A 25,852-nucleotide genomic window follows, 5' to 3' on the forward strand; every position below is an offset into this window, starting at 1 on the left:
TATACATGAGTCCTAGAAATCTTCTAATATGAATCTAAATCTCACAGTAGATCAGAGGGGCAAGAAGAACTGACTCAAGAACTGAAGAACTGAATCACTTTTGTCAAGCCACTGGAATTAACAACTGACAGCAAGGAAGAAAAGTATTGGCAAAGAGACATAAAACAAGCTACCTCATTCTCGGGGCCAAAGTGTTTATGACAATAATTGTGGACTTAGGGGCCTCCCTGGTGTGCAAGGGGTTAAGACGTAGCACTGTGAAGCTATCTTCAGCCACTGCAGTATGAGTTGGATCCCTGGCCAGGGAGGTGACCCACACAGCACAGCAGACCTCTCGTCTCACCCGCTGCTCCCCTCAGCAGTGTATTTCAGTCAATTCCCCTGTTCTGTTCCCCACTCTGTCTCTGGTGAATCCTCTCACCAGCACCTCTGGCCTGTACCCCAGTTCTTCTATGCATAAATCTTTAAAAAAAAAACTGTGGAATTATAAAGAAAGTTACATTCCATACACTGTTTAAAGATGTAACACATTTTGCAAAAGGATACCCTAATGAATGTGAGAAAGTATTTGCACATCATACATCTTACAAGGAACTATAATATCCAAGATCTATGAAGAACTCATATAACTCAAAAAAAAAAAAAAAAAAAAAAAAAAAAAGAAAACAACCCAATCCAAAAAAATGGGCAGAACTAAACAGACACTTCTCCAAAGACATACAGACTGCAAAAAGGCACACGAAGAAATATTCAACATCATTTATCAGGGAAATGCAAATCATGACCACAATGAAATACCATCTCACATCGGCGAGAATGGCCCATACTGGAAAAAAACAGAAACAACAAATGCTGGTAAGGAGGTAGAGAAAAGGGAATGCTCTCACACTGCTGGTGGGAACGGAGACTTGTCCATCCCTTATCCAGAGTTGTATGGAGGGGTCTCAACACATTAAAAATAGATCTGCCATTTGAACCAGTAACACCACTCCTAGAGAATCTAACTGAAAAGTCAAAAACAGTAATTCAAAAGAAAACTTGCACTCCCACGTTCACTGCAGCCCTTTTTAAAAACTACTTTAATTTAAAAGTAAATAATAATGATAAAAAAGTAACAAATTTTCAAACTATTTTTAAGAATTCATTTATTAAGTTCAATTTCTTAGAAAGATGAGCTCTTAATCATTTGGAAAACACAACTATTCAGAAAAATGAATTAAATCTTGATAAAGAATTCAAGCAAATATTATCTAAAAAGATTTTTACTACTGTCACTGACATTAATTGTATCAGTCATACATTAATTTTACTATCATTCACATTAAATAAGTGTCCTTAGTTATGCTAAATTTTCTTTTTTTTAAAACCAATAACTGAAGCTTATTTTTGAGAAAATCCAGGATGGAGTCCTCCCTAGCTCTATCATAGGTGTCTTCCACATATTCGCTATTGGTTAAAAAATAAAAGTAGTGTCCTTGGTGAGAAACTTCAAATTTGCAGAACTTTAAAACAAACCACTCTCCTACCTACTTTTCTAACAACCTCTTGCACTGCTGACAAGACACAGAATACCTAGTTCCTTTGTCCCTTACCTTAGCAATAATTACTTAACAGATTTGTACGTACTGTCTTCAAAAGCAAACATAAATACAATATAAGCACATGTCCTTTAGGGAAAACAGGGAATTTATTTTTTCCTCAGTCATCAGTTTGCACTTGAAAACAGGATTTTTTGATATTGTTTTCTTCCTTCAAATTCTGAAAGGTAACTATAAAAATCTTTCGGAGTACATTAAAGGGTACATAATTTCATACAATTCAAAATATAAGTGAATACCTACTATGTGCAAAATACTAAGTTATATACAGGTCAAAAGGGAAGACCTTTGTACTCATATAGTAGAGGGAGGAAAAGTACGCAAGAGAGGGAGAGATTTAAGCAAATAACTAACCTAAGACTGGAGAGAGGGAGGGGCTATGCCCAGGTTAAATAAAAAGAATGGTAAATAGCTACCACTAATTGGTGAAAACAGACTTGGTACTCACTCTTGTGTGTATCCTAGCTGTCACATCTTCTCCCTCCCTATTCTATGCTGTCTGAGTTTGACTGCTTCCAAGTAATTTTGATGACTGCTAGATGACAACTGGATAGTGGACATGGAGCAGAATAACAGTACCAAAGGCCTGCAATGACATAAGTCAAACAACAAACAGCTCTTTTCGCCACTTTCACGTGTGATTTTGCTTCTCTAATTCTTTAAGACTTTCCTTAATACCTAAGGTAGGATGGGGGTATAAAATGATGAGGGTCTCACACATATCGTGGAGGTAAAAAAGAATTAAGACTGGAATTCTGATGTTTAAAAATAGGCAAGGAAGGATTCCATGAACAATTTTCTAATGAACAAAGGTGTATAATACATCAAGAGAAGAAAGTACATAATCTGTCTGTTCCTTTTTGTGACAAAAAAGACAGTGTGACAGATAATTTGGGTTTAAGAATCTTAGAGTAGTCATAAAAAATCTACGCTTTTATTCTAAATGAGTCAGAACTCTAAAGCATCTACCAACTAGTCTTTCCTCCATGGCTATGGTCCTCTCACAGAAATAACATCAGAGGGTAAGGTACAAAACATTAATGTGAGTAATGACTTCCCCTCAAGATAGGAATTTATATATGTGAACATTTGTGGGTTTTCAGAGAATTTTTTTCTTTCTTTTGGTCTAAATCTGCACATAAGGCACTAAATCCACTACATAACAGTATCTATATGAAAACAGAAACCATGTGAAACTGAAATGGTTACAAAATACAGATAGAGTATTAGGTTATACTAGTGGTTAGTATATTATTAACAAATAGCTTATATATTGCTTCTTGCTTCAAAATGTAATTTTAGATGTGAAATTTACCTCTTTAATGAAAACTATGAACTACAGTAACACTGAATAAAATATTTATTGTGATTTTTTGCTCTCTGACATAATATTGTTTATTTTTCCTAGCTGTCCAAATGACACAGTTGCCGAACCTCTTTCAGCTGGTTGTGCCTGAAAAATAAAGATTAAGGATATTAGAAACACATAAATACATATTCCTAATGAAACCCCTTAATGTTGTTTTATATTAAAGAAAAAAAAACCCTTAAGTTAATAAATAAAAAATAAAGAAAATAAGAACCCACTGAAAATATGATTTTGCTTTAATGTTACCTGTGAATCATGGTATTTCCATCCTATCATGTAATAGATCTGAAATGTGGCAGGTACTGAACCATCTTCATTTTTGTACATTTCTACAAAGATAACAATGTTTGTTAAAGTCTTATAAAAAATGCAAACAGGGAAAAAAAACTCCTGCACAATAAAAGTCATGTCCCCAAAAGAAATGGATACTATGATTCTCAGAGGACTCACATGAAAAATCCTCACTACTGAGAAGCTGACAGTAAGAAAATAGTAAAGTCTGCTTGGAAAAAGGTTAGGCGTTACAGAATCTATGTTTTGAGATAAAGGACAAGAAATCTGATGGTGACATAGGAAAGGAAAAAAGACTGGCAATTTTGAGGGATAAACAAGTTCCTCAGTGAGGCATGGGTGGAAAGAGGGGCCAGTTCCCTCACCTCTGTACACCGCAGCAGCTGCAAGCATCGTATCTCGGTGCAGTAGAGCTTTTCTATTCCAAGCACAATTGCTCTCGCCCATACCTAAAAATAAACTACAGGCAGTTTTAGATAATACAGTAATATCACAGATAGACCTCCATCTCATCCAACAATATACCATCCCCATTCTCTAATAGTTATGCAAAAATAACCTAAACCTAATTTCTCTCTTAGATTGCACTTAGGCTGTTTAGTGATTTTAAGGCAAAATGGGTTGAAGCTCCTTGGATATAAACACAAGTAAAAAGTCAAATTTCAGGGGGCAAATCCTATAAATATTCTTCACTTGCGGGGAATGGTGTAATGTAAGCCAGTTGGTCAAAAGTAGGGTGATGCCCTCCAAGTAAGTGATCCATAGTTTGCAAGTGAGAACAAGCAAAGGAGAACAAGCACTTACATACCTCACTTCTTCTAAGCCACAAATGCAAGTGCTAACATTATAGATTCAATACATAGTCTAATTTAAACTTAGAAAAAGCTTTGAGACACAAAAGATAGCACCCAAAGTACTATATATTTTCGGATTTTACAAATCCTGGATTAAGTGTATTCTTTTCAGGGGCACTTTTCTTAATGTTTTAAAACATTTAAGATGTTTAATGTTTAAATGTTTATTTTTAATGGGCTAGAAGTAGAGGACATGAAATAATGAAGCTGCCTGAAATAAAAAGCAGTTTCTTTAAAAAAAAAAGTTTATTTTTTGATTTCTTTCAAGTTGATAGCTAAAAGCTAGATATCATACCACTGTCCATTAAGTATTATACATTTGATTTTCATGATTATATGTTTGAGTTTTCTTTATGCATATACTCTACAAAATTACCTTGAAAGGTCACATTTTAAACTAGTTTGGAAAACTGAAATAATTTCAAGCGTAAAAATCCTTTATATTCATTCTCTCTATACTACATGATCAAAATTTAGTTTGTCTTTCTACTTTCACAGAAGCAAATCAATTTCCGAGAATCAGTGTTCTTCAGGAGTTTGAAAATAATAACATCCCAAGTTTTTAATGGCCTTATTAGTTGTAATAACTAAACCTTTTTCTTCCTATCAATCCCAAAATGTTCCCATAAATCCCCCAAATAATGATCTGACACTGAAAAAAATGTTCCACATCCCGTGAGGTATAACAGCTCCAATTCATTAAAAACAACCATACAAACTAGTAATTAATCATGAAAATAAATCTTTTTTTTTGCTGGCAGCTTGATGACCTTAAACTAGTCACTCTGGGTCCTTAAGGTGGCCAAATTAGATGATCTCTAATGGCTTCTAATGCTAACATTATAGAGTCATTACACAGTCTAATTTAAAAACATTCTCCTACATAGAGAGTAGCAATTATCAAAAGACAAGTGTTAAATGGGGACTCATTCAAAGAGTCTATTGCAGATGATGGCTGTAGTATTTCCAATGCTGTTCAAATTCCAACTGACATGGTTTACTTATACATTATAGGCAACACTATTGCAAAACAGGCTTAATTTTTTAATGTAAATACTTAATGCACCAAAAATTTTAAAATACCTACTAAATAATCAGTGTCAGGATATTTAATTAAATTATTAGACATAATGTTCTTCAGCCAGATCTATGTCAGTCATGAAGAAATTCACTGCTGTATATAGCACATTTGGTAACTGCTGCTAGTGCTGCCCACATTTCCCATACAAGAGAAACACATGGCCATGTTAAACTTCCCTTCTCCTTGCAGAAGAAATAGGATGTGGTATGGTGTCTGGACTTTGCGATCATAATTCCAGTTCTGATCCTTAAGCAAAGTCATATATGCAAAGTATGCATTTAATCTCTACTAAACTCACTTTTAACATCTTCAAAATGGAATGCCAATCCTTCATAACAAGTCATAGCAGACTTTTATTGAAAACCATACAGGAGGGGCCTCCCTGGTGGCACAAGGAGTTAAGACACAACCTATGAAGCAATCACAGCCACTGCGGCAATAGTTCCATCCCCGGCCAGGGAGCTGCCCACATGGCGCAGCAGACCTCTCCTGACTCGCCCGCTGCTCCCCTCAGCAATCTGCCTGTTCTGTTCCCCACTATGTCTCTGGTGAATCCTCTCATCCACCATGCCCTGGCCTGTGTCCCAGTTCTTGTATGCATAAATAAATTAAAAAAAAAAAAAAAGAAAGAAAGAAAGAAAAAAAAAGAAAACCATACAGGAAACAGGGGCCTCTCTGGAGGCCCAAGTGGTTAAGTTGCAGCTCTATGGAGCTACTGGTAGCCATTTTCATACAAGTTAGATCCCTGACCTAGGGAGGTGACCCACATGGCACAATAGATCTCTCCTGCCTCGCCCACTGCAGCAGTGTATTTCAGTCAGTCTGTCTGTTCTGTCCCCGACTCTGCCTCTGGTGAATCCTCTTACCACCCAACCCCCTGCACCTCTGCTGTACCCCGGTTCTTGTGTACATAAATAAATAAATTTAAAAAATTAAAAAAGGGAAAAACCATCCAGGAAACACATTTGGGAATTCAGACTAGCTCTGGGTTTTGGGATAACAAAGAAATCCAGGGCCTCTCCGGTGGCACAGCGGTTGAGCACTGGGCTGCAAAGCTGCCCACTACCTCTGCAGTGCCACTTTGATCCCCGATGAGGGTCCCACATGGCGCACAGACCTCTCCTGCCATGCCTGCTGCTTCCCTCAGCAGTGTATTTCGTTAGTCTGCCTGTTCTGTTCCCCGCTTTTGCTCTGGCAAATTCTCTCACCCTCCCGCGCTTCTGACTGTACCCAGTGCTTGTATAAATAAATAAATAAATCTTAAAAAAAAAAAAAAAAATACAGCCAACAAGTAACTGTTTTTAAGACTCTCACAGTGTTTTTAAGGTTAAGTTCAACTACTGAATAAAAAACCTAATTTATTATTTATTATGGTTTACTAGGAACAATACAGAGTATTGCTTAAAAAAAAAAAAAAAAAAAAGTAACTGAACTTACCTTAAAAATCACTGTGAAAGCCTCCAAAACTTTTCATGCATTCATCAACTTGTCAAATTAGATGCACATTCTGGACTTTTTCTGTGAATTAATAATAATAGCAGCTCAAATGAGACATACCACAACCATCAAGCAAAAACACCAAAAACCAGTCTGAATTAACACTATCTTCCAGTGCAAAGAAGTATAAGTGAAAGTCTCTCAAGTCCCTCCCCAACTCCATTCTTTCCCCAACCACTCTTCTTCCCATCTCAGCTGCCTTTGACGTTTTCAATGTAAAGTGGTTGAGAATTCAGGATCTGAGGCAAGCTGACAGACTGGTTTTAAATTCTAGCCATACCACTTACTGTGATCACCTTGGGTATGTTCCTTAACTCCTGTGACTCAGTTTCCTCAAGCATGACAAGAGAGGTTAAGTTAGCTATAGTCTTACCTTCCTCATAAAATCCACCTCATGGGCCTCCCTGGTGGTGCAAGGGGTTAAGCACCGCACTATCATGCAAACCGTAGCCACTGCAGCATGAGTTCGATCCCCGGCCAGCCAGGGAGCAACCCACATGGCGAAGTAGACCTCTCGTCTCGCCCGCTGCTCCCCTCAGCAGTGCTTCAGTTAGTCTGCCTGTTCTGTTCCCCACTCTGTCTCTGGTGAATCCTCTTACCCCCACATCCCTGGCCTGTACCCCAGCTCTTGTATGCATAAATAAATAAAATCTTAAAAGACTAAAATAAAACCCACCTCCTGAACAATGCTCGAAGACAAACTTTGTAATATATGAACACAATTGTCCCTCCTCTGTACAATATTCTCAAAACATCACAAAATTCACCTGATAACATCTAGAATCCTCTGGTAGGCTTTCCAAGACCATCTCCCTTCACCTCCCTATTCAATACATTCAAGCAATACTGTATTACTCTAAAGTTCCTTAAATGAAAAGTGAAAAAAAGTTTGTATATTCTTGCAGCTCCATGACACACAAGCCATTTCCTCACGCACAAGCCATTTCCTCAACCTGGAACACAATGTCCCTGCCCCATCCCTACCCCTACCTCAAAATTTGCACCTACCCCTTCATTCTACTGGTAAAGTCATTTTAGCTTGGGTGATACCTCCTCTTATTTACAAAAGTAGCCCCAACTCCCTCTGCAGTTTGAGAGACTTTCTCTTGCGTTCCCCCCTGTATTTCAAAAAACAATTATCTCCTTTTACAGTTAAACGTATCTCTCTATTTCTATGCATGTTTCTTTACTAGAGCATAAACTCCAAAATCAGGAAATATATACTACCTCCACTGGCTCATTGGTTAGCACATGGTAAATGCTCAATAAATGCTAGTAAACAAACATAAAATTAACGAGCTAATGTTTATATCTATTGCTTTTACAAATTATCTGCAGATAACTCCTCTTAATCCCCCTCAGGATAGGAGAATTGAAGACATACGTTTTGTGTCAGAGACTTTACAGTAATAATAAGAAAAGCACTTATTTACAGGTAACATTTACAGGTAAATAGTAGGAAATTGAAAAATCTAGAAAACCCTTAGGGAAGAGAGGGTTACTAACTGGGGAGGAGCATGAGGCAACCTTCTAGTGACTGGAAATTTTCTACACCTTGGTCTGGATCATGGTTAAAAACACAAGCAGTAGTACCTTTAATATTAATGCATTTTACTGAACAACTATGCTAACTTCAATGACAAAGACACATAATACATGTATCAAGTATGCAGTATAGGACTCTGGATTCAAATCATAACCATAGATTTAGACAATGGACAAGATATTTAACTCCTCACTGTTTCAATTTGCTTATTTGTAAAATTAGGATATTAGAATTATAACTAGCACAAAGTACTGTATTTTTAAATCTATGAGTAGTAAACTTTTTCAACCGATAGGTCTAATAACTTCCAGTCTCTCTTCTTTCTTGAAATGAATCATGAGCACCGAATTTACTATCTAGCAAGTACAAAAATAAATGGTGTATCAAAAAATATTTATCATTACAGTCTGAATGGTAAATCATCAGCCTACCTCTCAAGCTTTTGGATGAAAAGACTCTGTGATTACTCAGGGAAGCCAAGTGCCAAGGACAGGGTTTTGGATGGTGCTGTCTGGCTTATCATTGGTCCCGTCATCTTGGGAATATATGCTATACAGGCTGCCAATCCCTGTATTAAAGTAAATGAAGACTATGACAGTAAGTTTTCAGCTATACATCTTTCTCCTTTTCAAGATGAGAGAAGCACAGTACTCAGAATAGGCTAAACAATGGGTAAAATAGGCAGGTACAAGGAACTGTGGAATCAGTTAGAACGTGCCACAGCAAGAAACAAGAAGGCAAGAGCCTGGCACCTAAGCTACTCTCTGGCAAGTGTTCTCTTGAAACTAAATGTTCTCATTTGTAATACTAATAAGGTAGTTTACCAGAGTTATTGATAGAAACAAGTACAATAATGTACTCATAAAAATCTATGAATCAATAACAAACATGAGGTATTTATTTTAGTAATTCTCTTCCTTTAAAACTGACAACATTTTTTTGGGCCTCCCCGGTGGCACTGTGGATTGAGAGCAGCACTGTGAAGCTGTCCGCAGCCTCTGCAGCGCGGATTCAATTCCCAGCCAGCCAGGGAAATTCCCACATGGCACGGCAGAACTCTCCTGTTGCGCTCGGCAGACCTCCCCTCAGTAGTGCTTTCAGTCTGTCTGCCTGTTCTGTTCCCCTCTGTGTCTCTGGTGAATCCTCTCACCCTCCCACACCTCTGGCCTGTATCCCAGTTATTTATTTATACGCCAGTATAAATAAAAAATAAATCTTTAAAAAAAAAAAAACAAAACAAAAACTGACAAAAATTTTAAGCTCCAGATTAAGGCTCTCCTAGGTAAGTGTACCTGTGGTTTCACAGAACACACCCTTAATCCCTTGGCTACCCCACTCATCAAAATTAATAATGACACTTGTGTAACAAACATCACACATTCTCTCTGAGGTTCTCCTTTGATAAAAATCATTTTCCAGCATCCCCTTCAGTGGCAGATGTTTATTTTTGCATACCTTACCTCTTTTAGAATTGGATAGTAGAGCTTATGTCCTTGTTGCACCTCAAAGCCTCTTCCAGGTCATTACTAGTCTATTAAAAAACCTTGCCCTGCTGAGACGTATATTCTTTCTCACTTCTGCCTTGCTGTCTAGTAGTAGGCTCCATATCACTCCCTCACTGATCAAAGGCTTTTGGCAACTGCTTCAGGTTCCTTCTGTACACCAAGTCCTGTCACCACCCTAGGTGACGTCAGTGTTAATAGTTGTCAGGTACCCATAGCCTCTAAGATTTTTTCAGTCTTCTCACCTCTAATGAACTTCATTATTCCACCTCTTGTCACTAAATCTGTAACATGTCGCAGATCAACATGTAACATGTCCCATTTTCTGACCATATCCTTCTGACCATATCAGGTTCATCAACCATAACCATTCTCTGACTACCTAGGAATTACCTATGAACTGCTCCTCTACTTTTTCCCAATTCATTTATATGTGTGTGTATGTGTATATATGTGTGTGTATATACACATAGACATATACACATACACATATATACACACACACATACACACACACATAAATATATGTTTTACTTCCTTTTTTTTTCCCTGCTCAGATTCTTTGGACTATTCAATTACACTCTTGGAATTATCTTTTGTCTCTGTCTTTTTGTCATCCTCATCTAGCAAAGCTCCAACTCAAACTAAGCCAACTATCTGTTTTGAGTCTAGTCCTGAGCTGTCAACTATTATTGGAGAAAGTGACAGATCTGTTTGACCAACTTCAAATGTACCTTTCAGATTCTTTAACTTTCTTGGATCAATTCATCTTCCCATTCTCTACAATCACTATTTCAAATTGTTCTGACTCCACTCTCAAACTTCTGACTCTTTCAATCTCAGTATTACATTGTTTGACAAAGAAAACAGACTTATTAGATTGGAAATAATCTGCTATTAAACACAAACAGTATGTCCACTAGTATTAACCCTCCTTTCTTCTTTCTATGTCTGTTTCTCCTTCTATTCAATACCAATTCTTCCCCCAGCCTTTGTATCTTCTCCCTGTCACATTCTCCAATACCTGACATCATGAGTTATCCCTTCTCTCTCACAGTCACCTCTATGGAAACACTTAGATTCTTCCAATTAGTACTTCCAGCGTCTTACTGCCTATTCCTTTCCTCCCCCTCTGATATTTGTAATATTTCCACCTCTCTCACCTCTTCTTCACAGTCAAACTTCTTGAGAGTATAGTAGATATTTGCTGTCTCCAGTCCCTCACTTTCCACTTAGTCTGCAACCTATTCCTATTATTTCTATTCCCAGAACTCAAACAAAGAGCTCTCACCATGGTCGCCAACAAACTTGCTGCTCTGTTTAGTGATAGGTATTTTCAGGCTGCATGTCCTTTCTCAGCAACATTTGATGCATCTGAGTACTCTTAACCTTACAATACGGTTCTGGTGTTCCTCCCTAATACTTTTCTAGCTATTCTTTCCTAATCTCTGCAGGCTTCTCCATTTTACCAAGTCATTATATGATAGGTTCCTAAATGCTCAGTACCAGACCACTTTATCTTTTCACTCCAGGTTCTTATCCTAGGCAATGCTTCAAACACCATCTATTCACAGATGACTCAATTTACCAGTTACCACCTCTCAGCTAAGTACCCACATACTTGACATCTCTTAAATATTTCAAAAGTACTTCAAACCCAATATATTCAAACGTGAATTCAATTGCTGTCTCTACCCATACTTGGTCTCTTTCTACTGTTTTCATGATCAATGAAGGGTATCATCTATTTCATTGTGTGAGCTAGAAACAAAGCAGTTATGCTTGAAATGTCTCTTTCCTTCATCTATCCATATCTAATCCACCAGTAAAAGCTGTCAAATTAACCTCCTAATATCTCTACAATCCATTCACTTCCATCTCCATTGCCACCCCCTTAGTATAAACCATTATCGCTCAGTGAAGCTACTTCAATGTTACAGTTATCTGCCAATCCATTCTTAGCAAAATAAAAATTCTCTGTCTGTACTCTCACCTCTTCCCCATTAAAATGCCCCAAAGAATGTTTTCAGACAAAGAAAAACAATCTTAGCAAGTTCCTAGCACAAGATCTATAGTCCTCATTTACCCAACAACTTAATCACTTAAGTCTCTTTTTTACTCCCTATTCTCTAGCCCAAATGTGCTTCTTTTGGTTCCTGCAGGCTCTTTGCACATACTGTTCTTGCCTGGGACACATCCCTCCCTTCCTATCCCCATCCTTTTCATCTAGTTACCTCATCTTCACTTTTTTAAGGTCACAGTCATCACTACTTCATAAAAAACTTTATAGACTCTCAGGCCAGGATCCATTCATTTGACAAACCCCAATCCGAAATTAAATCAACTACCTGTTTCTTTGTGCCAGACACAAGCTGCCAGCTGTTGTTCAACACACTGAAATATACTACCATCATCAAATGCACTGTTTAAGATAATCCTGCTTTTTATAAGCAGTTATAGCATTATGCGCCTCTACTTCATAGCTTACACATGCAAGAAAAATTAGTTTTTATCTCTGTAGTGTTTACCTGAGTGTGCCTTGCCCACTTTAAAATACTTCTCCTCACCAGTGTATCCCTAATGCTTAGCCCTGTGCCTGCCAGAGTCGGCTCTCAAAATATAACTCAAATTAAGTCTCAAACTCATTAAGTTCCTTACCTTGTAAATCTTCCATCAATTCAAACATTCCAGGATAGTTAACTTGAATTTCATCAGTGTCCTATTAAAAGTAAAAAGGGGGGAGGGGGGAGAATATTCACTTGACATTCATGATAAAAAATACAGATTTAAAAAGAGGTTGTTTTATCACTTCAATTACTGCAGTTATTGTTGACATCTGAGAAACAGCCTTCTTGTTAACTGAGGTACATTTTGTTTGAGCTACTTACTCCACTACAAATAATTAATTTTTCTCATTTCCATAGTACAGTGGTTAGCAGATTCACCTCAACAAAATAATTTTTACATTCTTGTGTGTTAATCGAGATATTTTTATATAAACTAACAAAGAGAGCAAGAGCAAGAAAATGCCAAAACCTTTCTATATCAATACCTCATTTTCTATCTCTAAAATGAGAAGTTGTCTCTGAACTACGTAATCAATGGGTTACTTGATCCTCTTGATAGTTACCACAGTCAGTGTATTGAAGCCAGCTCTCCCCAGCAGATGTCCTAGGTCATTGACAGCAGTGAATGGAGAGATATGTGGAGAAAATCCTCCTTCCCTTTCTGTTTCTGATAACTGTAATGAACACCGAAGTTCATAAAGCGTGTCACCTCCAAACATTGCACCAATAAATACTCCATCTGGTTTCAAAACATAATGAATCTGTAAGAAATATAAAACAAAACTATTCAAAATTTTATATATAAAAATTGTTTAAATAATAAATACATGGTGTCTAAATCAATATGATTACCATTATTTTGTCAAATTAGTAAACATAATATATAATATCTATAATAACCAACTGTCAGAAAGTAATTGCCTTATGATATTATTGTAAAGATAGACAATACATTGAACTGGAATAAGCAGACAGGAAAATGAATGAATATGTTATTTTTCGTTAGAAGTGTTTCAGTCTTTAGTCTTTGTTGCTTTTGTTGACTAGAAATATGCCATAAGAACTTAACTAATCCTCATATCAATTAGCCTATAATAAAACTGGTTTTTATACTTAATATATTATAAAGCAATTACTAAATAGTATATAAGCAAACCAACTTTAAAACCTTTGATTTTATTCCTCTGCCCCTTTAAAGTTACTGTTTTCTCTTGTCATCAAACTCCAGTACAGCAGGTACCTATTTAGTACTCAGCAATTTGCAGCTTCTTTCTACCTCAAAAGATTTATCATTTCCATGGATTTTAGAAGAATTGACTCTTCAGTCTGTATCTTTATGTCATCCCAGAACCCTAAATTCAACTTCAACTGCCTGGGGAATAGACATTTGTCTCTTGTTTCAATCCCCGAACAAATCCAACACATACCCAACACTCATTCTCAAAAAAAGTCCTCGCCCTATCAATTACCATTTTCTATTCCCATTATCTGATCATTACCATTCTTTCCCCCAAATTATTCTCCTAGGCACCTAAACTCAAAACTTTAGGTTGAGCAGTGACTCGTCATTCTCTTTGATCTAATCAGTCACCAAACTGTTGATTTTTTGTTTGCAGAGTTCTAAATGCCTCTCTCCTTTTTACAAGACCTACCATTGCCACCTGAGTTTAGTTTCTCATGCCTGGATCACCGAAACAGTCCCTCTTCTATTTAAATAAATTTTCCTGACATCAGTATTCTAATAAGCAAAACAAAATATCCTGCAGTCACTTAAAAATATATATAAAACAAAGCAGTGACTAGCACATAGTATATACTTAAGACATAGTAGCTATCTTGCCTACCAGCTTTTTTTTTTTTTTTGTAAGATTTATTTATTTGTTTATACAAGCACTGGGTACAGTCAGAAGCGCGGGAGGGTGAGAGAATTCACCAGAGCCAGAGCTGGGAGCAGAGCAGGCAGAAGAACCAAAGTACACTGCTGAGGGGAGCAGCGGGCTGCAGGAGAGGTCTGCGCGCCATCTGGGACCCTCCTCCGGTGGCCGGGGAGCAGCCGAGGATCGAACTGGCGCTGCAGAGGCTGCGGGCAGCTTTGCAACCCAGCGCTCAACCGCTGCACCACTGGGGAGGCCCACCCACCAGCTTTTTACTCATGCCATTCTCTTCAAAATACTCCGGTGGCTCTAAATCTGTCACCTAAGTACTTCTAAAACTGGCCTCAATATACCCCATCTCCCAGTTCTATACTAATCTCCAAAATCTAAGGCTTCCTCTCTGTCCTTCCATTCTCCCGAGACTCTCATACCTCTCCTACTTTATCCTGTGATTCTGCCTTCCTAGAATGCTTTTATGCTCTAAATCCAATCCACCCTCTACGGGTCTATTCAAGAAAGTTCGTTCTCTTGAACTTCCCTGGATCACTCCAAACTATAGTGATCTCTTCCTTCCCCTGAACATAATGCTTTTTACCTACCCCTTGCCTGTTTGCTGATGAATGTCAACCAGCAAATATTTACATAGCACACTCTACAGAGCACAGAGAAGACACAAATATAAACAAATAGGTTCTTATAAAAAATTTATCGGCAACTAAGGAACAAAAGAAACACACACAGAAAACGTCTTATATCAATATTATTTCCACAGTTACTTAAGTTTTCTACATATTTAAAACATATCCATTAATTAGAGTTCTTGAATTTCCAAGGAGGGGGAAATGACCCCATGTACTTAATATGCCAAAGAGTATCAAGTATTCACAGCCCACAGAAGAAAATACTTGATTTGCTTCCATTTTCCAACTGTCAGAACTGTAAAATGGGTTTATAATGTTTGAATAACAACATGGATTATGAGAATCAACATTATGTTTTCTCACCTGTTCAAGTGCTCTAGGAAGATCATTCACCCAGTGCAAACTACAATAAGAAAATATATTATTTGTTGTAGCTTAATTCATATAATTAGTATAATTACTTCTAGTATAATGATACATTATAAAAACGTGCCAATTTTGAAATTTGAAATTACACACCAAATTTCACCGATAGTTTTCATACAAATTTTAAAATAAAAAATATTCCTAAGAGAATAACCTTCCATGTCACACTAGAAAATGTGACAGTAAATCACTTTGCTGTTAAGATTTTCTGCCCAGGTTTTTCTTCACCGAATAAAGTAAAAGTCAGTTTTCCAAAGATATACAAATGGCCAACAGGTTGATAAAAAGATGCTCAAAATTATTAATCATCAGGAAAAGCACAATATCATATCACTTTATACCTATTAATGTGCATGCTAAGTAAAATAAGTCAAGCAAAAAAAGACAAATACTAAACATTCTCATATGCAGAATCTAAAAAAGTCAAACTCATAGAAAAAAAGAGTATAATGGTGGCTGTCCAGGTAAGGATGACAGAAACAAGGATATATTGGTTAAAGGGTACAAATTCTTATTGTGGCAATCATTTTACAATACATACATGAACCTAATCACTATATTGCATACCTTAAATACATATATTAATAATTTTTCAATAAAAATGAGGGGGTGAGATAAAGTAAAAGACATTCTTATCTGGCATCTAACATGAATTGTTATTCTGAGACTTTTTTAAAGGAAACAGTGAAAATAAGTACCTGACAACATGTTCAATGAAGCTCATCAAGTAAATCAATTAATTAAAGCTAGAGATACATAGTATCTAAGTCTCACTTTCTTAGAAAAAAGTAAAATTCATCAACACACCTATAATTTCCCCAGCAAATAGGATTATTCACCAGAACTTTAACTCAGTGAGTTTTCTGATAAATAACACATTTTTTAGTCATTACAAAAAAAGAGTTCTATGAACTTAAAAACTTAATTCAAGCAACTTCTTGCATTGTCTATTGACTCTATTTAAACTTTAATGATAAGTGACAGAAAGACTTCACAGCCTTGGTGTCTGTATAGTCATAATTTCCTGGTGGAGTTGCTATACTCCTATGCTGACTTTCAGGACAGCACTGAACACCCACTTCAAACCATGTTGTATTATATTTATCTTTCATAATAATTGATTGATAATAACTGACTAAATGGAGAAACTGAAAATGTAAGAAATTAGTTACTTGATAATAGCAAGATGAGCCAAAGTAAAACTCAGGTTCTGACTCCATGCTCAGGAGTCTTTTCTTTAGAATAAGACTTTATGATGATTTTTAATGTCATGATAGAACCTGAATACTTTTCTAAATTTGTTTAGACGCTTCAAAAAGCAAGCAAGAAATTACAAAACTCAATGAAGAAAGCAGCAAAAGTAACCAACTCTCCCAGTCTGCCTGCGAATGAGGGTTTTTGAGACATAGGCCTTTCAGTAACAATATTAGCAAAGTCAAGCAAACTGATGATTGTTACCCTACAAAAAGCTATCAAATGGGTTGTACTGATATAAGAATGTTCTAACATTTGAATTTTGGAGCCAGTATATAGGTTTCAAATTCCTATTCCCATCAATGTCAACTGCAGGATACTAATTTAAAAGGGAGGAAAACCCTTCGTTACACATGAGCTTCAGCAAACTGAGGAAAGCTGGGGGGATAGAGGCAGAGGTGAGATATTAAATCATATTATATCCACTGGGGGGCATAAAATCCAAAATTCTATACCAGAGAAATTTTCCAAGGAATTGAAGATGGTTTGTAAGTTAAAAAAAAAAAGTAAACTAAAAATTTACTCCATTATCTATTTTCTTTATCCTATAATATTAATACTTTATGGCATAAATTATAACATAATTTTTAAAGTATAAATGGTTTACCAACCTTAAACTGCTAACCACCAGGTCAAATGAATTTTCTTGGAACGGAAGGAATTCTTCATCAGCTAAAACACTGACAGCAGGAATTTCTGTTTCTAAGCTATTTTTCTAAAGTTCAAAAAAAAGTTCAAAAACACATTTATAGAAAATTTCAATTACTAATACAATCATAGCATGTAAGATTAAAGTCACTGTTACATTTATGTGGTTTCTACCCCATGACCCCCCCCCCAAAAAAAACACAGAGAAGGCACTTAAAAAGTATTATTTAAAAAATATCAATTAGGGCCTCCCCGGTGGCGCAGCGGTTGGGCGCTGGGTTGCGAAGCTGCCCGCAGCCTCTGCAGCACAAGTTCGATCCCCGGCTGCTCCCCGGCCACCGGAGGAGGGTCCCACATGGCGCGCAGACCTCTCCTGCCGCCCGCTGCTCCCCTCAGCAGTGTACTTCGGTCCTTCTGCCTGCTCTGCTCCCCGCTCTGGCTCTGGTGAATTCTCTCACCCTCCCGCGCTTCTGACTGTACCCAGTGTATGTATAAACAAACAAACAAACAAACAAATAAATAAAAACATGCCTCTATAAAAAAAAAAATCTTAAAAAAAAAAATAAATAAAAAATAAAAAATATCAATTAGATGGAAAACATAAATAGGACATCCACCTCACATTAAAACAAACCTCGGAAATCTGAAAGTTTCAGTGGAATAACTGAAGTGACATAAGTACTACAGGAAATATGGGTGAGCATTTTTACATTCTTAGACAAAAACACTTAAGTAAACAAGACTGGAATGTCAGAAATTGAAAATAAAAAGGCGGATATATTTGGTGATAATCAAAAACTTCTAAAAAGTAATAATGTAAATGCCACACTGGGGAAAATATTTAGAACATATATGATGAAAGATTAAAATGCATCCCCAAAATACAAGTTTTTACTATCTAGAACAAGAACATTCCAAGGTCAACGAAGAAAGTATGAAGTATATGTACAATGTAAAATTACTTACAAAATTCGCGTTAAGAATTTCTAATAGTCAAAAGATATTAACTAGCTGTTAGTAATCAAAGAAATGCAAAGAAAAATAATAATATTCTACTTTCTGACTAGGAAATTGACAAAAACAAAAACACTTTGGTCCTGTTTTGCCAAAGACAAGGAGAAAAAAATACTTTTACATATTTTTTAATATTTCTAAATGCAGTGTAGAGATACATATCAAAAATTAAAAGACAAACATCATAAATCCATAAATTATTTCCAGAAAGAAAAATACATCAAAAATACAAAGTTACATCACATAAGGATACTCATCATATTACTGGTTATCAAGAAACTAGAAATATAAGTGTCTTTCTAAAGTGATTCAGCAAAAACAAACATGGAATATAGGTATGTATCATTTAACAGTGGGGATATGTTCTGAGAAATGCATTGATAGGCAATTTCATCACTGTGTACATGTCACAGAGTGCAATTACACAAACCAAGATGATACAGTTTAACAGACACCTAACCTAGAACTACTGTTATATATTGCAGTCATTGACTGAAATGTCAATGTGTGGCAATGTCTGTATTAATATGGGAATACTACATAGTCATTTCAAGAGATGGTGGGTGTATGGCACATGTCAGTTTTGATGTAAAAGAATGACACGCTGTGAAAAATATGGCACACAAGCACTGACATGAAACTATGTTTTGGAAAGATAGGTATATGTGATTTTTCCTTTCTCCTTTATATTTCCTGCCTTTTATTCTGTGTATGTACTATATTTATAATCAGAAAAATAATGCTATTTTCATTTTGAAGGAAATAAAGAGAGAAGAACTGAAAATCCAACCAGGAAATCAGAAACCAACAGGATTAAAAAGTTACCTACCAGAGCATTTTCTGCAATGTCTGTTTGGAAAAACTTTCCAACAGTTTCCTACAATGGAATGAAGTTGATCAGATAAAACTAAAACAAAACAAAAATTCCAATAATAAAACAACTATTGAAATTGCTAAAGGAGAAAGTGGTTATTATAGATCTATTTTCAGCTTTGTAAGGCTAGTTTTCTGCATAAAACCAGTATGATACCTTTATATATTAAATATCTTTATTTTTTTCAAATATCTTTAATAATGAATATTGTTGCACAGATTAAAACATATGCAGCCAACTCAGTAAAGTTCCCACTCATGTGCCACAAAAAAATGTGGCAATTTCTTTCTGCCCATTAGCTGTTCATTACAGAGCTTACAAAGAGTATAGAAAAATCTCAGCTTCCTTGCTCCTCCCTGGCCTGGTTCCACAGGCCTGGGAGTCCCACTTTATTTCTGCTCCTTTTCTCCCTAATAAGCTTTCTCTTTCTCTTAAAAAAAAAAAAAAAAAGAGTATAGAAAATCTTAACAAATACGGATATGTGGAGAAACCCTATTGGTTTCATTTCCGTCCATTTTGCCTATCCTCTCTCTCTTCTAAGGGTAAACGGTACCATGATATTTCTCTTTCAGACTAACACCTTATTCTATGTTCTCTTTTCTTCAGAATCCTGTTCCCTCCATCACCATCCCTACCAATTTTTAATTTCTGTCTTCTGTCTTCTGTGTCTCTTTCCCTCACCTTACAATAGGCATAAGCCTCCCAATCTTGAAAAACCTCCCCCACCTTCTAGTTGCTGTGTTTATAATCCATGACTATTTTCACATATGTCTCTGTGTAATATCACTTACATGTGGAATCTAAAAACAGTCAAATGTATAAAAAACAAAGAGTAAAATGAAGGTTGTAAGAGTTAAATGGTGATTACCAGGGGGTTGGGGGCTTAGGGGAGAAGACTGATATTTAAAGGCACAAAACCGCAATGACTAGTAAACAACCCAGAGAGATCTAATATATAATAACTATAGACAGATAATTACACTATAGATATAATTAGATAGAAAAGTTAAATGTCACTATATATGTATAAATGTTCCAAAAAACATGCTGCATTTCAACTTATACAATGATATATGTCAAATATATTCAATTAAAAAAAAACTAGCCAATTTTTTCCATCAAACATCTATACCTTATTCAAATGTTGTGCTATGTAACCTCGTCCACAGCCAACATCCAAAGCAAGGGGAAAATCTCTTAAAAAAAAAAAAAAAAAAACAGAAAAATTATGCTTTGTCTGCAACATAATGGTACATAAAATAGTTTTTAAGAAATAATTTCTCATAAGTGAAAAAAATTTTTGTAAACACAACTTACAATGAGTTGTATCATCTACCTTTTCTGCCTCACCTGACAAGTTGTATCAAAGAACAGACCAGACAGAGTAGTTTTGTCTGACCTAGTCACTCATAGGATCACAAATCAGTTGGTTCTCCCTAAGTTGCTCCATGTTGTGGGTTTGAAGATTTAATAAGTGTATTTAATTTGATAACACATACAAAGGAATGTAAATATGAAAATATTCAGGATTCTTATCAGGAAATAATTATTCCTACTTCTCAAATTTGTTAAGGCAGCAGATGTCTTAAAAATCATGTGAAATACCATGAATTATGAATATGTTAGACTAAAAACAAAATACCAATTAAATAGCTGTTACTAATAGCTTACCAGGTTTAAAGTATCATACTATGTGTTCAAAGTTAAGCAAGTCACCCCAAGATCACTCAACTAATAAGAATTCAAATTCTGATTTGAATTCTGAACCAGAACTACTATCCCCTCTGCTCCAAATATAGCAAGTGATACCAAAACTGGATCACATATAATTAAAGGCCATAGAGTTAAATACTTGAGGCCAGAAAACAATCTTACTAATAAACATTTTTCCAACTAGAATCAAAAAGTCCCTTTGCAATATCCGGTAAAAACCTATACCAAAAATATGGAATGCCAGTATGCAGTTGGAGAATCATTAGAGAGAAAGAACTATTCATTTATTTAATGCCCTCTGTTTTGATTATGAATATAGTCAGTATGGCAAGGCAAAGCTTTGAGATCAAAAAGATATGGGTTAAAATTCTGGGTCTGCAATCTGGTGGCCATAGACAACTGATTTAAATCTTATTGTATCTCAGTTTCCCCATCAAGAAAATGGAAAAGTTATTACTTCCCTCAGGTTGGTAATTCTCAGCTTGAGAATTTTATGAAACAGTGCAGTAAAATGTGCAACAAAAGTTAGTTATGAGTTAGCTATTAATCTCTGATTATAACATCATTAAGCGAGTCTCAGACCACACAAATACGACATTTAGTAATATGTGGGGTAAGTTTTTAAGTGAACAAGGCCTGAATACCAGTGCTGAAAATATAAACTACTTTTATTAATAATAGAATGTCAGTGCAAGAACATTTAGAGTGGTATTTTTAATAATTTAATTCCCAAGAGTGAATGTTAGTTTAGACATGTTTTTACCAAGCTAAGGGTCATATAAAGACAAACTTAAAAACTAATTCTTCAAAACTGACTATAGAACTGAAGCAGAGAAGGGAGAGGGTGAGGTAAGGGTAGAATAAAAAGGGAAGGAAGCACAATGGACTAAGGTGGTAGATTACGGGTGATTTAGTGATGGGTGCACTATAGTGGCAATATGTGACGGAAGTATCTTAATATTGCCTCGATAAAAAATAAATGTATTTAAAAAAATATATAAGTTAAACTTTCATTCATATAACAAGACAAAAAGTATGGACATGCTTTTAGTCATAATCATAGGTCTCTTCATTGACCTGTGTTTTGTTTAGTACTACAACATAAAAAGACTATAAAATCCAAACTGATTTGGAAACTTTAATGTTTCATTTATTAAATCACAAATAGCCTGAAATCCAGGAAAATGAATGACTACAGTAAAAATAGTAAGTGATTTTTTTCCTTAGAATTAGCTACTTCAGATTTTTTTTTAAGATTTATTTATTTATTTACACAAGAACCAGGGTACACGCCAGATGTGCGGAAGGGTGAGAGGATTCACAGAGACAGAGTGGGGAACAGAACAGGCAGATTGACTGAAATACACTGCTGAGGGGAGCAGCAGGCATGACAGGAGAGGTCTGCTGCACCATGTGGGCATCTCCATGGCTGGCGGGGATTGAACAGACACTGCAGAGGCTGCAGACAGCTCCACAGCGCTGTGCTCAACCGCCTGCACCACCAGGGAGGCCCACTTCAGATTTTTTAAAATGAAATAAAAAGGATGAAGTGGGTGTCTATTTGCAACAATGATGTATTTTTTTAATCTTATGAAATTAATTCATCCCAAGACTTATGCAACAGGATAAAGCTAAAATATTGAGTTTGTGATTTTCACAAAATTCTTTTGATAGGCAAATGTAATACATTTATCTCATACTGGTCAAATTTAGTGGCTGTCTTTTTAAACAAAAGAGTACAATAAGTGATTTGCTAATGTCTCATAGTAATTTTAAAACAAAGCCATTGTAGATCTCCCTCAATTACCATGGGGTTATGTTCCAATAGAGCCATCACAAGTTGAAAATATTTTAAGTCAAAAATATTTATGGAGCTGAAGCCCACCACTAATTCCCAGCATTATAAGAAAATATCATATCTCAATTTCTACTGAATGTCTCTTTCATCCCTCCATAAATTTTAAAAATTGTAAGTAAAACCAATATAATCTGTATTTAACTGTGGTTTCCACAATGTAGTTGTAAACCTTGAATCTGTAAAGCAGATGAGAAGGCACTTTTCTCAAATCTGCTTCTATATAATTGTTACAGAACCCTCTTGGTATTAATAAGACTTAAGATAAAGTGTAAGGGGGGAAAAAAAGAGGAAGTCAAAATTAACAAAATAAAACATTTTAAAAAAAGACAGGATAAAATTATCAAGGTCTCATAAACTCATTGGGGAACGATTCTAGGTAGACTTTCTACCTAAGATGGCTAAAAAAAAAATCTGTTTTATTAAACATTTAAAAGTAATTTAAAGGTAAGTTTAGTAAATCTTAAAATTCCTTTTTTGGAGGATTCTTTCATTACTGGTTTTTGTCAGATCAAGTAGATCAGTCATTCAGATTCAGAAGCTATGAGCTGTGTAGTTCTATCTTTTTTTTTTTTTTTATACTAGAAAAGAACACTTGCTCTCTCAGACATACAAAAAAAGGAGACTTAGAGAGGGATTAAATCACTTATACTGGCAATAAATTCCTCTAGATCCTGCCATTCAGACAGCAAGTTCTCAGAATTTAGGCTCAAATTTTTAGTCAAGAGTTGATTATATCTAATTATGACAATCATCACTTACCTGGCTATGTCATATACACGATCCGCAATCCGACTTCCAACCTTAAATATAACAAAAGGAAAAAATGAGTGGATTTGACAAAGGTACACTCAGTACCCAGTACTCAACAATCCATAGGCACTTATCTTTTAACTGTTGATAAATACTCCCCTTTATCCCTTTTTTCAAACTTTCCACAGCAACTTTCTTTCAAATTCTGATAGGAATCCAGGAAACAAACTGAGGCAAATTGCTTCAGAAGTCAATTTAAGGAAACCAAGACTAAACATTCTTTAGTTTAACTCTTTCAATTCCATGTGTCATAATTCTGCATAGATAAAAGGCAACAGGAAAAAAAACAGGCACATGGTTGTTTAAAGATAATAGCATGAGGTATATGAAAGTGAAAAACTAGTTAGCTGGAGTGTATATCACTATGTAACTGATCACTTAAAAAAAATCTATTAACAAATTTTGTGCAACTCCTAAATGAGCAAACAACTTTCTGAACAACATTGATAAGTTAGAAAAAGTCAGTCAAATCTAAAGAAACTATGCTTCCCATCCTCTCCTCAATGCCACCCCAATCTAAAACAGATCCTATGATAGGTGTGTACCCTTTGCTGCACTAGCTTCAATTGGCAGGAATAAAGAGGTGGGAATCTAATATTCCCCACATTCCATTCATTTTCTCATAAACATTCCAGAGTTTCTTTTAGGAGTTGAAAGTTTAGAATCTTTGGGGATATGAGTGGAAATAGCAACAGTGTTTTCCCAAATGAGTTCACTTTGTACAGCGTTCCTAATATGAGCATACACTGTGTCTATTATAAAAGGTAGTCATATACTTTATCTAATTTATTAAAGTCCTGCAAACTAGCAAGGCCTCAGTCAAGTTGTAATCCAGGCACTTTTCTTGGAGAAGGGTGGCTAGGGAAGCACATCTTCTAAGTACATGCCCCCAAGAACCCTGAACATACATACACACAATCATCTGAGAGGCCAGGAATTGCACCCAAAGTAGGAGCTCAGGAGCAGACCAATGTGTTGCATGGACTTAAAAGAGCTCCTTATACTTGACTTGAATTTTGCTACATTTACCCAGGGAGGAAGGTACTACTGCAAATCCAGAGAGAAACCCTGAATCCCTAGTTTAAGTAGGCACAGAAAAGATCTTTCAAACCAGCACAAATAAGTGATCTCCATTTATCTTAATTAATCTTTCCCAAACATAAACCAAATCTTATCACACTTGCTTAAAATCATCAGTCTCACATTTACTTCACTACTGTAGTGCCAATATTAAAATAACAGCAAAATGTGTCATTTTAAATTTTCAAGCAGCCACTTTTAAAAAAGCAAAAATCAACAGGAAATACTAATTCCAATGTATATTACTAATGACATATGTCAAGAATATAATTTCAACATAAAATCAATATGAAAAATTAATGAAGTATATTTTACATCCTTTTTCACACACTTGAAATCCAGTGTATTTTATACTTACAGCATATTTCAACCGGACTACCTATATTTCAAGTGCTCAGTGGTCACATGTGGCCAAGAGATTACCGTATTGAAAGGAAAATTCAGACACAGAAGAAAATCAAAGTCTACCCCTTAAAGCCCTGACAATCTGGCCTCCCCGGACCTCTCCCACTCCCTACTCATTAGAGGCTTCAACAAGGGTCTTCAGGCATCAAGAACTCCGCATTTCTCAATCCCTTTGCCTATAAGACTATCCCCCATCTCAGCATGTCTAATTTCTCATGTTTTCTGCTCGTGTGACCTTCCCCGATTATTGCAATCCACTTTATTTACCTCTCTTTACTTCTTTAGAGGCAATTACTGTTTCCTCCCCTCCCCCCTCCCTCCCCCCGCACGAATGAAATCCCAAGAGAGCAGCGGTCTTTGCTTTTGCCCTGGCTACACCTTTAATTCAAAAAATAACTACTAAGTGATGAATAAAGGAACGAGCGAAAAGCACCTTACAGCCCGAGCCCAGCCCTTCCGAGATGAGTAAAGGCCCAGAGAAGCAGAGTGACAGCTCAAGGTCACACCGCGAGGTGGGGGTCGGTCGGGGCTAGGCCGGTAGCTCCCCGACCCAAGCCTAAGATGGGTGCTGCCCTCCCCCAGCAGCCCCGAGGACTCACCTCCTCTTTCAGGTAGTCAAACTTCACCGTCTCAGGTTGCCGGGCCGCCCAGTTCTTCTGTTTCCTCTTCATATTGCGGTCAAAGATATTTAGGGCTCTGGCAGAGGCATTGCGCGGGGAAGAGCGGCTGGAGGCGAATTTCCTGAGGCAGAGGGTCTCCCCGGAGACCCCAGCCGCCCCAGGTAGACGCCGGGGGACCCAAAGCCGCGTCAGGCGCTGCATGACGGACTAATAAGTCGCGAGCCCGCGCGCTATCGTGCGCATGCGCCGCCGAGGCTTCAGGAACTTCCGGAAACCTTCGCCGAAAGAAAGGGAAAGTAATTTGGCCCACTTCGCGTGCCGTTGCGGCGG

The 25,852-nt window shown here is 36.4% G+C and overlaps 1 protein-coding gene across 3 annotated transcripts; it reads right to left on the reverse strand.

Annotated features, from left to right (window-relative positions):
* Positions 1–2,943: 2,943 nt before the first annotated feature.
* On the reverse strand, positions 2,944–25,752 carry NDUFAF5 (NADH:ubiquinone oxidoreductase complex assembly factor 5). Of its 3 annotated transcripts, XM_037494518.1 has the most exons (11): positions 25,502–25,752; positions 23,367–23,407; positions 20,169–20,232; positions 18,992–19,039; positions 17,112–17,215; positions 15,184–15,223; positions 12,869–13,066; positions 12,397–12,457; positions 3,624–3,707; positions 3,214–3,296; positions 2,944–3,051 (listed from the first exon to the last, which is right to left on the reverse strand). In XM_037494518.1, the coding sequence occupies exons 1-11, from the start codon at positions 25,721–25,723 to the stop codon at positions 2,959–2,961; spliced, it is 1,038 nt and encodes a 345-aa protein (XP_037350415.1). In that variant the 5' UTR covers positions 25,724–25,752; the 3' UTR covers positions 2,944–2,958. The 3 variants fall into 3 exon arrangements, with proteins under 3 accessions (XP_037350415.1, XP_054552228.1, XP_037350419.1); XM_054696253.1 differs by lacking the exons at positions 2,944–3,051; positions 3,214–3,296 and adding an exon at positions 8,668–8,804 and having other exon boundaries at positions 3,672–3,707; XM_037494522.2 differs by lacking the exons at positions 2,944–3,051; positions 3,214–3,296; positions 3,624–3,707 and adding exons at positions 6,676–6,711; positions 8,668–8,804.
* Positions 25,753–25,852: the final 100 nt, after the last annotated feature.

This window comes from Talpa occidentalis, unplaced genomic scaffold, assembly GCF_014898055.3.
Source record: "Talpa occidentalis isolate TD23 unplaced genomic scaffold, MPIMG_talOcc4v2.1 talOcc4.10, whole genome shotgun sequence".
Taxonomy (NCBI): domain Eukaryota; kingdom Metazoa; phylum Chordata; class Mammalia; order Eulipotyphla; family Talpidae; genus Talpa; species Talpa occidentalis.

Excerpts from the sequence above, each read along its gene's own strand:
- NDUFAF5 (XM_037494518.1), bottom strand. The coding sequence starts at position 25,723 with ATGCAGCGCCTGACGCGGCTTTGGGTCCCCCGGCGTCTACCTGGGGCG. Across the intron at positions 20,233-23,366 it reads CGTGTATATGACATAGCCAG|AGATTTTCCCCTTGCTTTGG; the intron begins GTAAGTGATGAT and ends TTTTTTTTTAAG. Across the intron at positions 17,216-18,991 it reads ACATTGCAGAAAATGCTCTG|AAAAATAGCTTAGAAACAGA; the intron begins GTAGGTAACTTT and ends TTTGAACTTTAG.